General features: G+C 43.0%; 1 protein-coding gene across 2 annotated transcripts in view; it reads left to right on the top strand.

Moving 5' to 3' along the window:
* Nucleotides 1-989: 989 nt before the first annotated feature.
* jph1 (junctophilin 1) overlaps nucleotides 990-16,653 on the top strand; it is a 181,180-nt gene continuing 165,516 nt past the window's right edge. For both annotated transcript variants that reach the window (XM_033019284.1, XM_033019283.1), the window contains exon 1: nucleotides 990-1,525. In XM_033019284.1, the coding sequence (XP_032875175.1) occupies nucleotides 1,147-1,525 (379 nt within the window). In that variant the 5' untranslated portion in view covers nucleotides 990-1,146. The remainder of the gene's footprint in view (nucleotides 1,526-16,653) is intronic.

The following is a 16,653-nucleotide window of genomic DNA, read 5'->3' on the forward strand; positions in this document are numbered from 1 at the left end:
TCCTCCGACCCCTCATTAGTCCTTAGTCTCAGCGCCCACCCACTATCTGTGTTCAGTCCTTTGAAATCTCTATGCCAATGGTCCTTGCCCCTTCCTCAATCTCATGAGTTTGTCACCCCGTCTCCTTTCCCAATGTATCCAATCCCATGCGCCCATCTCTCTCCTACGCCATACGCTGCGCCAAGCTCCCATTTCCCCTCAGCCCATGCCCGCCTCCCACACGTTCCTGTTCCCCACGAAGCACCCTCTTCTGTGCCACCATCCCTCCCTGTCTCTCATCCAGCCTCATCTCATGTCTCCGTGCGCATCTCTGTCTTATGTATCCAGACCCTGCCCTATCACCCCCTACAACCTGGCTACCTCTCTCCCCATCTACAGCCCCCCCCCCCCTCCCATTCCAGTCTCCGCAGCTCACTCTCTTCAACCCCCGTGTCACGGCTCTGTCCCTTGAGCCAATCTCTTCCCATTTTCCCCCAGTCCCGGTTTCCATCTTATCTCCCCAGATTCCATGTCCATTTCACTCCTGTGTTACTCATATACCAGTATCTCCCACTCTCTAGTCCCAATACCAACCAGTGATGGTGATTACACGTCAAGATACAGATACAGACATAGAATGCCCATCTCCCCCTGGTATGAGATACCGACCTCTCATCCCAGTGTATCAGTACCTGTATCTGACCCTCCTCATTACCGTCCACCACGTTTTCACATTCGCTGTACCAACTTCCCACTCCATTGCCTGCCCTGCACCTGCCTCCCCCCCCCCAAGTGTCCACCCCAGTCTCCAATGTCTATGCCCAACCCCCTCCCTTTCCCTTCCCTCCAGTTTCCAGACCGTTCCTGTGTCTCCCCCTCTCCAATGTCTCCAGCGGCTGTAGCCGCCTCTCTGTCTCCCCAGACTCTCAGACTGTGCCCGCCTTCTCCCCGCTCTCGCCAGTCGCTGACGAGCCCGCCTCCCCCGCCAATCTCTCCAGTTAAAGTCAGTGATCCCGCCTCGCTGGCGTTCTTTCTAGTCAGACGCCGCTCGCACTTTCCTTGCACTCACGCTGGTTCCTGCCCCCCGCCCCGGGTTCTTTGCTGCTGCTGCCGCCGCCGCCGAGCCCGCTTGCAGTCGCTCTGCGATCCGGTCGCACCGTTTCATGCATGACTGGAGGAAGGTTCGACTTCGATGATGGCGGGAGTTACTGCGGCGGCTGGGAAGACGGCAAAGCCCACGGCCACGGCATCTGTACGGGGCCAAAGGGCCAGGGCGAGTACAGCGGCTCCTGGGCGCACGGCTTCGAGGTGGTGGGAGTGTACACCTGGCCGAGCGGCAACACCTACCAGGGCTATTGGAACCAGGGCAAGCGCCACGGGCTGGGGGTAGAGACCAAGGGGCGCTGGCGTTACCGCGGCGAGTGGACCCATGGCTTCAAGGGCAGGTACGGGCTCCGCCAGAGTCTCAACAGCCCGGCCAGGTACGAGGGCACATGGAACAACGGGCTGCAGGATGGATACGGCGTGGAAACGTACGGAGACGGCGGTGAGTACGGGCCTGACCGGGGGCAACTTTAGCCACCGGTGGACGGGGACGATAAACGCATCGAATACAGGCACTTGAACACCTGGATGCCGTTCATTCGATGTCAATTAAGTCAAAAACATGACATTCAGGGAGAACATGTTTCATGCAGACGGACAAGAGCGAGTTGAGCCTTTTCCCTGGCACTGTTGTATCGTCGCCGCCCGCGCTCTACTGACGCTGTGTGTGTGCACACACTCACTCTCACATTAACACTATCTCACATACACACACACATACGCTCTCACAAACACGCTCACACACACACTCACAAACACACACACATACTCTTACACACATACACACACTCTTACACACATACACATTCTCACACACGCACACACGCACAAACACTCACACACTCTCACTTATGCAGCACATACACGCCGGGTGTGAACAGTCACACTTGCTCAGCACAAACATGCACACACACCGGGTGTAAACAGCTGCCTTTTGCTTCATGATAAGACGTCCATCTCCGCGCCCGCCCGCCCGTCTACACGGACAGCGACCTCAGCCCTAGACGCGCCGAGTGGATCAGGAGAGCTGACGAACCGTCAAGCAGCATTCTTGGAGCTTGGTGAAGTTCTGGAGCGTCGAGTGTGGGGGTGGGTGGCGTTCAGCTCGCCCGCACCCATAGTGCAACGTTTGAGAAGTGTTCACTATTTAAGAACAGTTGATTATCTATTACACACATGCAAAACAGTGGTTTTGTATTCGGGAAGAAGCTGCACCCTTTAACTCACAAGCGAACGCACGAAGCTGGAAGGCTTTTCAATGCAACCTTCAATATATTTACTCTACGCCAATAATGTATATTTTATATAATCAAACAAATAGGCTGGGAAATATCCAAATTGATCTAAGTAGTATCCATTGAGCTCCAGAAGTCAAATTTAGGAATATAAGTTTTCTCTTTCGCTCCCTAACATAACTATGCTGCAGAACAACATAAGGAATGCGATCAGGGGAGTGCTTGCAAGCCCTCGATCACATTTATTTTTAAGAAATAGCACAGTTTGAGGCAACCAGGAAATGGTAGTCAAATACTGTAACAGATGTCCAGATCCATGTAAACCATCTATAGGAACAGCTGAGAGAAGGATAAAGGGACTAAAGTGTATGGTGACCAGTCGCCTTTAATTGAAGTGCTGAAAACATATGGGTGAAGAAGTTAAATAAATTCTCTTCACGGTGTCATCAACCCTGTGGCATAAAGATTAGTATAAGAGACACAGAATATTACCATTAATGAATTTGTACTTTGTTAATTATTGGTAATGAATTTCTATTTGCTCACAAGAACACAGATATGATTTTAAATTATCAAAACTAGTGCGCAATTTTACTGGAAAAGTAAATATTTAAAGAAATTATTTATTATGGTCCATTAGATTTGGGCAATTAATCTTCTTTTAACCCGTTTATGCAGTGACTGAATTTAACCATTCTGTCTCCATTGTCTTGCCCAGCCTTCCCCTGGTAACATCTACTCTGTGACTCATTGGTCCACTCCTGGTGTCAGGGCCTTTCATTTGTCATCATGTGTAAGAAATGTTGCATAAAACAAGATATTGTTACAGCTTCTGAAATGGCATATACAGTTATCAAATCAATGTTGCCACAAGATTGGTGTAACCAGTAGACAGTCGTGGTTCTTATTTGACATTTCATATATGCATAATGATTATTATGAACAGCATTTCTGTTGGAGTGATTCCAGAAGAGAGAGTGCTTGCAGTATTGAATTCATGTATACAATTACAATGGAATATTACAGGAAAGCAAGCTAAAATTGTGCACATCTAATTTCAAAGTCTATCTTCAGTTGTCACCAAATCAAGAATGGTTGCATATAAAATTGCACTGATTTCAAATAGGTTCCCAGGTAACTTCTTGTAATAGTACATTGTTGTATTTCATTCTCACGAAGATGATTTTCAGACATATGTATAATGAAAAGATAATGTGGTTATTTTTCATGATTAATTTGTAACATAAGGTGATTGTAGAAAAAGGCACAGTTTGAATAGAGCATATTATAGTTTTTGGTTTACCGAGTTATAATGAAAAGCATTTTTATTGTGAGCCATCCAGTCATCAGAAAGACTATACATGATTAAAATCAAGCCATGCATAGTGTACAGATACAAGTTAAAGGGAATAGTGTTCAGTGCAAGATAAAGTCCAGTAAATTCCGATAAAATATATTCTGAGGGTCTCCAATGAGGTAGATGGCAGGTCAGGACCACTCTCTAGTTAGTGATAGGATGATAAACTTATCTGATAACAGCTGAGAAGAAACTGTCCCTGAATCTGGAGGAGGTGTGTGTTTTCATACTCCTGTACCTCTTGCCTGATGGGAGAGGGGAGGAGAGGGAGTGTCCAGGATAAGACTGGTTTTTGATTATGATGGTGGTCTTGCCAAGGCAGCATGAAGTGCAGATGGAATCAATGGGAGTGAGGTTGGTTGTCACTATGGTCTGGGCTGCGTCCACAATTCTCTGCAATTTCTGGCGATCTTGGATGGAACAGTTCCCAAACCTGCTGTGCTGCATCTCAATAAAATACTTTCTACGGCGCATCTGTAGAAGTTGGTGAGAGTTGTTGTAGACATGCTGTACTTCCTGAGCCTTCTAAGGAAGTTGAGGTGTTGGTGTGCTTTCTTACCCATTGCTTCAATATGGCTCGTCGAGGACTAGTTGCTGATGATATTTACTCCTAGGAACTTGAAGCTTTCAACCATCCCAACTTTGGTGCTATCAGTGTATGTGTACTGCTTCGCAGGGTATGTGTACTGCTTCGCTTCCTGAAGTCAATCACAATCTCCATTGTCTTGCTGTCATTTAGGGAAAGGTTATTTTCTTGGCCCCAGCTTACAAAGTTCTCAATCTCCTTCCTGTAAGCCTTCTCATCATGATATGAAAGTTAACTGTTGTGTACAAATATATAATTGGGACATTTATTTCATTTCCATTTCAAAGACAAACACGACACTTGGCTATAACAGCATTTAAATTGTTAATTCATCTACAGTCAGGATCAAGACATACCATACAGCTCAACAATTAAATGTGTTGCCCCAAGCACATGTATCGAACCATGCAAAATAGGATCTCTGGGTTGTTTTCAGTTACTTAACAGAGTTAGATAGTCATACACCATGGAAACAGACCATGTGACCCAACTCGTTCATGCTGACCAAGATACCACATTTAAGTTAGTTCAATTTGCCTGCATTTGGCCCAGATTCCTCTAAGCCTCTTTCCTATCTGTCTGCCTGTCCAAATGACTTTTATATGTTGTTATTGTACCTGTACCTAGCAGGTCATTCCATAAACTCACCACCCTCTGTGTGGAAACAGTTGCCCATCAAGATCTTATTATCTGAAGAAGGGTTTCGGCCCGAAACGTTGCCTATTTCCTTCGCTCCATAGATGCTGCTGCACCCGCTGAGTTTCTCCAGCTTTTTTGTGTACCTAAGATCTTATTACATCCAATCTTAACCTTTGGCCTCCAGTTCTTGATACAACTCCCCTGAGAAAAAAGATTATATGCATTCTCCCTATCTATTGCCATCATGATTTTATTCACCTCTATAAGAGCATCCCTCGGCCTCTTGTGCTGAAAGGAATAAAGTCCTATCCAAACCAACTTCTCCTCATAACTCAGTCCTTCCAGTTCTGACAATATCTTTGTCAATGGGAATGGTTAAATTTTTTATATAAATGATACAATACACCCCAGTGTTCCTCAGTGAGCAGAAGAGAATTATCTTAATTCCTAGATGATATCTTGAAATATCTGATGGAAACTTCATGTATTCATACCAGAATCAGCATATTTGCTTGGTTTGGTAACTTGCTGGCAATGGTAGTCTGAGCCTAATAGGAAGAATATCAAACATGTTTTGAAGCAATGAAGATGTCAATGGAACTGCCATGTGAGCCTCTGCCTAGAGAAGAGACAAAATTGAAAAAAAATAGATTCCGTGGAATTGTTGGGGATTTTTTTTTTTGGAAACCCGAGGCTAGAGAAATTATCAGTGATGGCAATAAAAAATAATGCGTGCTCCACAGTTTTTTAATAAAGGAGGCTAATATTAATACACAATACAGCTGTCTGGATGAAGCCATGCAACACTGAGTTCTCCTCAGCTTCGATCTTCCATAATGAGCAATATAAATAATACTGTTCCTTCGGGTGCTGTAATATTTAAAAAAAAGTTAACCTAACATTGACCTTTTAATGTAAATATTGTAAGATAAAATTATGAACATTGTTCATTTGGATGTAGATATTAAGCTGTTTTGTCACCCGCCTACTAATGGAAAGGACTGGAGTGTATCGAGGTGGTTGAGAGTAATAAGATCATCAACTAAAAATAGTTTTCTAACTTTCCAACACATGTCATCATTGACCAAAATACGCAACCTGGGAGCAGAGAACTGAATATGACATTTAAAAGCACTCTCGAGCATAATATGTATCACAGCAAGGCAAAATTAGATAAGGATTTTAGCAGCTACTGCACTGAAATCAAAACGCAGCATGCAACTGTAGCTGAACAATATTGATGGCTTTGGAAATAATTCACAAAGACCACTTCCACAAAACTTGATTTGGGAAAGTTGACAAGGAATTCTGTTATTTAACATCAGTGCTTGTATTGTTAAATTAAAGAAATTCACTGTCCAAAGTGGCACGCTTGTTATGGAAATTAACTTAAATGTTCTGATCCTGCGTTAGTAGAGGAATAACTTTTTATTCTATGTCTTTATCTATGAAAGTTTGGGTAATTTTGCTTACGTTGATTTTTGACCGATTTCAGACCAGAATAGTAAGATTAAACGAGAACTTACCAGTTCGAAGTTTGATCGTTATTTTATGAGGAGTACGTTGAGGGAATACGTGAAGAACCCCACCAGGACGCATGCGTGTCATTCTTCAAAGCAGCGGTGTGAAATCACAGATAACTGTAATGACTTAAACATAGTAAGATTAGAGAAGAAATACCAGTTGAGTATATGATCATGGGTGGGAGCGGAGGGCACGTATTCCCTCAACGTACTCCTCATAAAATAACGATCAAACTTCGAACTGGTAAGTTCTCGTTTAATCTTACTATTTTACTTCGGAGTCACGTGAGTGACTACATGAAGATTTCAAAGCTCTGTGATTTCATGCCGTGGAAACGAGTCCATGCATCACATCTGCCTTAATGACTGTAGGAGGAATTGTGTCAACATAATTTAGACATGAATCCGACATTGAAATCCATGAAATTTATTAACACAAAATTATAGCCCCTATTTATGGGGTAAATTAAATTACAGAACTTAAAATTGTTTCTGCAAACGTTCCAGGTTTAATGACTGGTTTATGATAAAATAGTTGGAATGTTTTTTCCCCTGACCATCCTGCTGTCTTGAGGATTTGGTCCATTGGTACATCCAACTGCATAGCTGCCGATGTAGCTGCAGCCCTGGTGGAATGAGATTTAAAAATATTAGTATCCACCCTAGCCTGTATTAGAACCTGTTTCAGCCATCTTGAGATGGTCTGGACCGTCACTCTTTTGTGTGGTTGCTTATGGCTGACTAAAAGTGCCTTCTCATTGCCTCTGATGATTTTCATGTTCTCCATGTATAACGACAAATGTCTTACTATACAGAGACGATCATCTGTTGGGTAAGACCTAAATTCTATATTGAGGCCTGCTGATCCCTGTCTGTTCTGCTTAACTAATTCATAAATATGAAACGTAATATTTTCAGATGAAGAAGTCATGTTGTCCAGTCTTAATTTATGTAATGACTGTACCCTTTGTGCCGTGACCAAAGCCATTAGCATGACTGTTTTTAATGTCAGTCTATGTAGGGATAGAGCTGTTGCTGGAGACCAATTCCTGAGCATCTTCAGGACAATACTCGCATCCCATATTTGGGAGTACCTGGTTCTTGGGGGATTGGTATTAAAAATTCCCCTCATAAGTTTTGTTACCAGTGGGTGAGTCCCAACAGAGTGACGCTCTGTTCCTTGCCATAGATAAGTTGACAGGGCACTTCTGGCGCAGTTGATGGCACTATAACTGAGCACTCATCATAATGGAGGCCTGCCAGGTATTCCAGAACAGACGGGATGTTCATTTCTCTGTAGGTGATGCTGTTTTTGTGACAACACATCTCCCACTTCCTGATATAGACCAGATACTGTTTTTTGGTGGACTGTCTGTGGGCTGCCGAAATCATGTTCACTGTTCGGTCCATCAGTCCCAGCTGTAGTAGTGGTATTTTTAGATTCTACAAATTAATAAATTCAAATAGTTATGGCCCCTCGTTACGGGATGAACCAATAAATCTGGTCTATTCGGGATGGTGATATATGGTTCTAATACCATGTTCAGTATCACTGGGAACCATGGTTGAGTAGGCCAATCGGGTACTACCAAAATATCAGACGCAGAGTCTTGCTGTATTTTCCTTAATACCCGACTGATGAGGCAGAAAGGAGGGAATGCATAAATAAACAATTTCCCCCAATGCAGCGAAAATGCATCTGTCGCCGCTGCCCCAGGGTCTGGCTCCCACGAAACATAGTTTGATAACTGGTGATTAAGCCTGGATGCGAATAGATCGATATCTGGTGTTCCATACCGTGCTGTAATATCAGAAAATACTTTTTTATTCAACATCCATTCGGTGTTTTCATTAAATTTGCGTGACCTGGTGTCTGCCACTAAATTTAGTTTATCTGGTAGGTAAGTAGCTGATATCCAAATATCTCTCTGGATACACTATTGCCAAATTGTATTAGCCAGATTGTCACATGATGTCGATTTGTTTCCACCCATGTGGTTGATATATGCTACCACGGTGGTATTGTCAATCTGTAGTCTAACATGCTGGTGATATGACCCAGTACAATATGACTTTAGGCCATAGAATGCACCCAACATTTCCAGGTAGTTTATGCCCAGTGTTAGTAATAATGATGCCTCCTGAGCAGTCCATCTACCTCCACAGCTGGAGATGGAATTGGTGGCACCCCAACCAAGTGCACTGGCATCAGTTTGTAGCACCATAGAAGGGTTGCTGATAATGATTGGATTGAAACAAAGCCGAATGTTATCTATCCACCATTTTAGTTCCATTATAGCTTTGATTGGTGGCTTCATTGGTCTGTCAAAATGACCAGCATTAATTTTGAGTGCTTGTATTTTTGCTCTCTGTAAATTTTGGTAATGTAAAGGTCCAAATTGTGTGGCTGGAAAAGCAGCCACCATTTTGCCAATTACATTTGCTACCAATCTGATGGACGGTTTACTGATGTCAATGAGGTTATTGCAAGCCTCTATTAAGTCTATAGCCTTTCCCTTTGGCAAAGTCACCGACATGTGAACTGAGTCAATGGTGAACCCCAAATAGTCCATAGTAGTGGAAGGCGTTAATTTAGATTTAACTGGATGGATGATAAACCCCAGTTTTTCAAATAACTGATTTGTGGCTGTTACAGTTTGTTTGGCCAATTCCAAAGTTTTGCCCGCAATAAGTATGTCATCTAGATATGCCATGACCATGTGTTTTCGTTTCCGTAGAAACGCTAGGGCTGGTTTCAAAATTTTTGTGAACAGCCTTGGGGCTGATGTTAACCCGAAGCTGTTAAGCCAGAGCTGTCCCATCCAGTTGAATTTTAAATAACATCTGTGGTCACCTCGAATAGGCACTGAATAGTAACCTTTGGAAATCAATTGTTTTGCAGTAACAAAGGTTTCCATTTTTAAATTAATATATTGTACAAATGTATTCAATTTGGTCAGATCTATGATGATGCGACAACCACCATCTTTTTTGTTTTTGGTAAAGATATTGGACACGAATTCCTGCGGTTCGTGTTGGGATTTTTCAATTACCCCTTTTGCGTAAAGCCTCTCCAGAGGGCTGTACTTGTGTATGAATTCTATGGTATATCCCTGGATACTGCTTAAAATATAAGTGTCGGTAGTTAACATACTTTATGCATCCAGAAAGGAGTGTAATCTCCCCCCAACCTCCATGCTCCCTGCAATTTGTAGGGAACCAGACCCACCTACCTCCATAGTTACCAGTGGCAGGTTTACTTCTTTTTGTAAACCCTTCGTTGATGTTGAGGCGTCGGTGTCTGGGTTTGTGGTTTGGTTGATGTTGGAGGTTTGCGTATCTTCCAAGAAGGCCGGCCTGGGCCATGGCCTAAAAAAGACTCATGTTCGGTGTACCGGACCTTCGAGCTTTCACCAGTCAGTCTTGTTCTACTGGTGGGTGCGTAAGGGTGCTGTCTATGGCCGTAGTGGGTTTTTGATGAAGTCCCTTTTATGAGTCCCAGGGTTTTTGCTTCCTCATTGAGCTCCCTGACTTGCTTCGATAGGTTACCTCCAAATAGTAGAATTGGTGGTTTTACGTTTCCAGGTTTGCACAGACCCGCGAATTTCGGGTTTAATGTAGGTCGGATGGCACTCTTCCTGATGCTGTTTATTTCATATTGTGTGTTGCAAAGCAGTGCCAGTGCATCCTGTTGGTCCTGCGACATGTCCTTCTCATCCACTGTGCGGGTGAAAGCTGTTATCCCCGCTGTTAGGAGTTTTAATACCTTTTGGAGTTTGATATCCATGCCTCTAACTCCTATTCCAATATGTTTCCATATACAAGTATTTACTACAGGAACATTCAGGGATATACAGTTACCCGGTGCCAGGTGTCTTGACGTGGTGTCCAATACAGCCTGTTCTTGTAGCTGGTTAAAGGACATATAATCTATACTGGCAGCTAGTTTTTGCTCCAGGTTTTGGCCAGTCTGGTCTGGCTGTATGAAGTTGGACACCATGTCCAGTAGATTTTCACGTTCCTGCACCCCCTGCACACTTGATTTCTCTTCTGCAAACCCCTCTTCAGGATCAGCCCAGTACTGACCCCCAGTACTCCCCTCTGACGAGGGAGAAGCACTGTGCAGCCCTACAAGAGGTGCTGCTGTGGGTTTTACATAGAGCCCACAGTGACTCGACTCCATCTCCCGGAGCCTGTCACGTTGGAGCAAATGCTCCACACACTGCTCCATCCGGCTCCAGCGCTCACGGTCGCTGGCCGCCCGCGGCTGCTCAAAGTCGGACTCATCAAAGTAAGGTTTTTTATTTTGCCTTACCGCCCGGCCACGGACTGGATCTGGCCGGTGCGGAGGCGACATCGGGCACAGCTGATCCCATTATAGGTGATTCAAGTGCCGCTGGCCGCTGCTGGCTGCCCACTACTCCGCGGTCCTCCCCCACCAGCTTTGTCGCAGCCCTCGTTGCTTTCTTCGACTTGTTCATGCTCCCCACCTGTAATCAGTATGGGAAAACACAAAAAGACCGCAGAATACTCTCACCTGCAGGTTCCGACTTTTAAACTGCCGCTGCGGGGGAACGTCGTTCCACCCCGCCTGACTGTTTCGCAATGCGTGTAGCGATATGACACGCATGCGTCCTGGCGGGGTTCTTCACGTAGTCACTCACGTGACTCCGAAGTAAAATTAATATTAGGAGCACATTTCTATCCTTTTCAATTTAGCATTGTGGACAATTTGAATTAATTTGGAGTACTTTTAAATTTTATGATCAATGTTATTGTTATTCTTCCATGTTAATGTAGTTACTTTCAAATTGGGACCGAGGGCAAAGTATAATTTTTAAATCATTCATTCATTGAAGGTTAGATCTTGAAGCTTACAACCAACATTTTTATTGGTGTGATACAGCTAATTACTCCATGGTACATTCTCTGCCTTGATGTAGGTCACCATGATGTTGACCAGTTGATTTTCCTTTTGAGAGGATATTAAATAGGCACATACTGCAATTGCTCTCCATATGTTGTTTGGTAATCCAGTCTTTAAAGCAAATGAATATTTTTGTCTTATCTGATCTCAGGCAAAGCTACAAAATCAATGTCGCCATGGAAACAGGATTTCTTTGGTTTAGGCTATTTGTACTAATGCTTTGTTTTAAATGGTTGAGTTTTAGAAAACACTTCTCTAGGGGAGAAATTCAGTGTAAATAATAGATTTCTGATTATATTGTAATTGTAGTGTTAATAAAGATTACTGTCAGAAAAAAACCCATTCTGGATACAATTGCTTGGTAAAATAAGAAGGCTGGATTTCCAGTCAGGTAAACATCTGAAAAGTTTTTTGCATGGTAATTAATATTTTATGACCTTAATAAAAATAATATCAGTTGCAGGTATAATTGAGAATGGTATTTCATATTCTGCAAAAATAATTTTCAATATGGAAGACTATTGGGTCTTATGTGAAATTTCTAAATGAGGCTTTGCACTAAATCATTAGACATTGAAAAGAACTCATTGAAAATAAACTCTTGCTTTCTCCAAATTAATTATAAAATACCTTTTTGTTCCATCTTAAAAATCAGACTTCAACTAATAACTTAAAATTCTTGAAATGTAAAACCAGCAATACATTTGCAGATTAGAAAACCATATATTTGTTGCATTGGCATATTAAACAGCTTTTTAAGTTTACTCTAATAAATACAGTAATTTTTTTTCCAGAGAAGCAAAGTTTTCTTGTCATAGATGCAAGCACTTGTTAAATTTGGCTCTCAACAACTTAGTGGAGCTCCACAGTTAAGTCATGCGAATTAAACAAATTAGCAGCAGGTTGAAATACTCCTGGGCACAGATATGTGATTAAAATAAGAACAGGATAACATCCTATATTTGCAATGTTATCTAACGAGCCTGTTGCTATCTACCTCCTTACAGTGGACAAGTAGGAGAACATCACTCCCATGACTTCAGTTGCATTGATGCAATTAGAGTGATACAGTGTGGAAACAGGCCCTTCGGCCTAACATGCCCACATGGGCCAACAATGTCCCAGCTACAATAGTCTCACTTGCCGGCGCCTGGTCCATATCCCTCCTAATCAGTCCTATCCTTGTACCTGTCTAACTGTTTCTTAAACGTTGGGATAGTCACAGCCTCAACTACCTCCTCTGGCAGCTTGCTCCATACACCCACCACCCCTTGTGTGAAAAAGTTACCCCTCGGATTCCTATTAAATCTTTACCCCTTCACCTTGAACCTATGTCATCTGGTCCTCGATTCCCCTACTCTTGGCAAGAGACTCTGTGCATCTACCCGATACATTCCTCTCATGATTTTGTACAATTCTTGGCAAATTGTATCTCTTTCTGTATTTAGTTGAGACCAGCAACATGCACACATATATAGAGCCTTTAATATAATAAAATGATCAAACACATTTGTCAAGGGCACGCTTGGAGATCAAATCAAAGAAGGGTATGAATGCTGGAATTGTAAAAAGCTTAATCAAGATTGTGCCTTTTAGCTGAAATCTTAAAAAGAGGAGGTGTAGGTACAGCAGGCGCGTGCCGTCATGGTAGGCAAGAGGCACTGCCTACCCTGACTAAAATTATGAAATGGTAATTATTAAATATAAATAGTAAAGGCATGGGAGAATTAAGCCTAGCTAAGAGATCGATCTCTTAGGTAGGCATAATTCTCCGTGCCTTTCAACCGCAGCACTTGCAACATGCGAAGGTCTGTGCAGCCCATGTGCCGTCAATGACAAGCAGGGCTGAAGGAAGCTGAAATTCTGCCTTTGCAGTACTGCACATGCGCAGCAGCCTACTGCGCAGCGCAAGTTTCTTGGCGGGTTTTACAAATATGGATTGTCATTATTTTAAGAGTATTTTAGGAAACAAAGAGAGAAGAATGGAGTTTGTGTACCAATGATGTGGTAACTACATTTCTTGGTGCTTTATGTTTTTAAATACATTATTTCCCGGGGTGGGGGGAGCTCCTTTCACAGTGTTTGGGGAGTCTGGCCTGGGGTAAAGTTGCGGGGAGGGCAGGAGCATTGTGAAGGAGGGGATCGGGGCCAGTAACCCACTTGCGACTCTCCTTGCATGGAGCCACCGCAATGTGGCCGGGGAGTGAATTGGCTCGGGTGGCTGCGAGTGGCCACTGGGACCGGACAGCCCCTTCTGCCGGTCCCCGCTCACCTCTGGCAGTTCTCCGTCTGAAAACCTCACTCCTGCCGCTCGCCGGTCTCATTCATATCAGCCGCTTCCCGCAAATCCTTAAAATCCGACAGCGCGTTCAAAGGACCAATTGAGGTTATTCGGCAGTCGGAATTTAGGGATTTGTGGGAAGCGGCTGACATGAGCGAAGCCGGCGAGCGGCAGGTGAGAGATGTTCAGATGGAGAGCACTGCCAGAGGTGAGTGGGCCGGCAGAAGGCGCTGAAGTGGCAGCCGGTTCTGCTGTCTGGTCCCGGCGGCCGCTCACGGTCACCCGAGCTGCTTCCTTCCCCGGAAGTGGCGGCCAGTTCTGCGGTCCGTGCCCGGGTGAGTTACATATGATCTCCGACCCCCTCCTTCTCAACACTCCTGCCCTCCCCGCATCTTTAACCCCTGGCACAGACTCTCCACACGCTGTGAAAGGAACTCTCCCTCCAATTGGTCCCTTGAATTAGTATTGTCATTCAATAAGATGACAACTGATTCAACATGTCCGGTGTGCTCCCGTTTATCCCACCGTCTCTCCACCTGCCTTCATCCTCCATCCCCCACCCATTCAGTAATTAAAAAATGAAGGAGATTTAGAAGCCTTGGGCAAATTGAATTGGTACTTATTTTTATTTTTTATTTTTACAGAGAGAACAATCTGCGCATGCGCGGTTTAAGATTTTTTTTAAAGCCGACTGACTGCCTACCCTGAGTAATTACTCACGGTACGTGCCTGAGGTACAGGCACAATGAAAGGAATTCCAACAAGAGAAATACTGGAGAGTAGAAGGCATGACTGTCAATGTGTTATTCTGGAGAAATAAAAGTCAGTGTATGGCCCTAGAGGGTAGCAGGCATGGCTATTGGGAGAGTCTGGGGTAATGAAGATGCAAAGGACAATTTCCGCAACAAATAGGCTAAGTTTTGGAATGAAGCAAGAGAATATCTAATAGATGGAAGTAAGTTTTTGTGGTGCAGAGACCATAGGACTGAATTTTAGGTGTGCACAGGACAGCAAATATATAAAGACTGAATAAACTTGGTTTGTACTCGCTAGAATTTAGAAGATTGAGGGGGGATCTTATAGAAACTTACAAAATTCTTAAGGGATTGGACAGGCTAGATGCAGGAAGATTGTTCCCGATGTTGGGGAAGTCCAGAACAAGGGGTCACAGTTTAAGGATAAGGGGGAAATCTTTTAGGACCGAGATGAGGAAAACATTTTTCACACAGAGAGTGGTGAATCTCTGGAATTCTCTGCCACAGAAGGTAGTTGAGGCCAGTTCATTGGCTATATTTAAGAGGGAGTTAGATGTGGCCCTTGTGGCTAAAGGGATCAGGGGGTATGGAGAGAAGGCAGGTACAGGATACTGAGTTGGATGATCAGCCATGATCATATTGAATGGCGGCGCATGCTCGAAGGGCCGAATGGCCTACTCCTGCACCTATTTTCTATGTTTCTATGTAGGAAGGAACTGCAGATGCGGGCTTAAACTGAAAATAAATACAAAATTCTGGAGTATTTCAGCAGACAGGCAGCATCTCTGGAGAGAAGGAATGGGTGGAAGGTTTAAATAGTTCGGTTGCACCCGAGGTCATAACTAGCAAATAATTTGGAATTAGTGATGGACCTAGAACAACTCCTACAATCTTTTCAATCTTGAACTGTAGGAAACTGTAGATCATCCAAGAGTGGATGATGAGGAAGTGGTTTCACATTAGAAGGGGGTGAGGTCAGCTTACACACGAGAGTATCTTTTTGGACAAATCACCAGCAGGCAGCATGTAAAAGACAACAAAGAGGAAACTGAAGATAGATGTTTGGGAATGTAGAGGAAGAGACTTTAGATGCCATTGTAAATTGAATTAAAGGTTGCAGAGAAATTGCTGGAATTTGAAGCTGGAATAATTCAGATCCATTGTAACCACCTTGTGACTTTTCTGCAATTTATATAATTTTGCATTGACCTGCGGCAAATCAAAAGCAGCCGTGAATGTAACTTCTCTGGCGTTACTGGAGCTTCCTTTAGATTCTGAGATGACATTTCTTGAGATGATTTGTTCTACTTAGTCAGCATCCTCTGAAAGGTTTGACAAATCTCTCTCATTCTTGATCCTTTTGATCGACACTGTCTTACCGTATAGCTGTTTGTGCCATCTGAGCTCTTTCAATATAAATCGTGTGAGTTCTTATGATCATACTTTTTGCATGAAGGTACATTTTCTTTGCTTTGCCATCCTATTCATTCTCATTTCATAGAAACATAAAGAGATGCTTCTGCAATCATGAGTCAATGGCGTATAGACCATAGTAATACCATTCTTAAGAAACCTTGTGTTATAGAAAAAGGGGTAATGAAGACAAATACGTCAATGAGGGATGGGGGATTGAGAGCTCAAGTTTCAGACAGGCCATAATAAATATATTAATCTCATTATTTTCAAAAGTATTGGTCTTTTCTATAACAAATGTTAATTGTTTTGCTACAAGATAAAAACACTAAAGGCTACATGTTACATTGTTTAATATTGTTACAAAAGTGCCAACAGAACTAATTACTTGTCAATTTCAGTGACAGCTGTTCTTAAGTGGTGTTTGATTACTGCGGGAATTTATGGTTGACAACTTCCGAAGTAACTTTTAAGCAGTTTTCTAGTATTCAATCTAAATCGCATAATAACTAATTCCATCCGCATGAAACACGCAGTGTTACCTCTTTCATCACTGGCATTATATCCAATTCATGGCATTGAAACGCACGTTATTCAGAACTACCTGTAGTGTGGGGTTTTTTCAGTAAATGCAGTTATTTTGCCGTTGAGCTATGTCCTTTAATTGAAAAAACTTTTTTTTCACTTCAAAATTGGCAAACCTCTTTTAAACAATGCCATTGCTAAAACCATGGGCATGTAACCATTTTGCAATTTGATAGCAGTAAACAACTGAAACCATGGATATTCATGTACAAAAATAGAAATACACCAACATCTGTATAGTCAGATTGTAAATTTTGGGCTTTTAAGCT

The sequence above is a fragment of the Amblyraja radiata genome, chromosome 4 (assembly GCF_010909765.2).
Source record: "Amblyraja radiata isolate CabotCenter1 chromosome 4, sAmbRad1.1.pri, whole genome shotgun sequence".
Lineage (NCBI taxonomy): Eukaryota > Metazoa > Chordata > Chondrichthyes > Rajiformes > Rajidae > Amblyraja > Amblyraja radiata.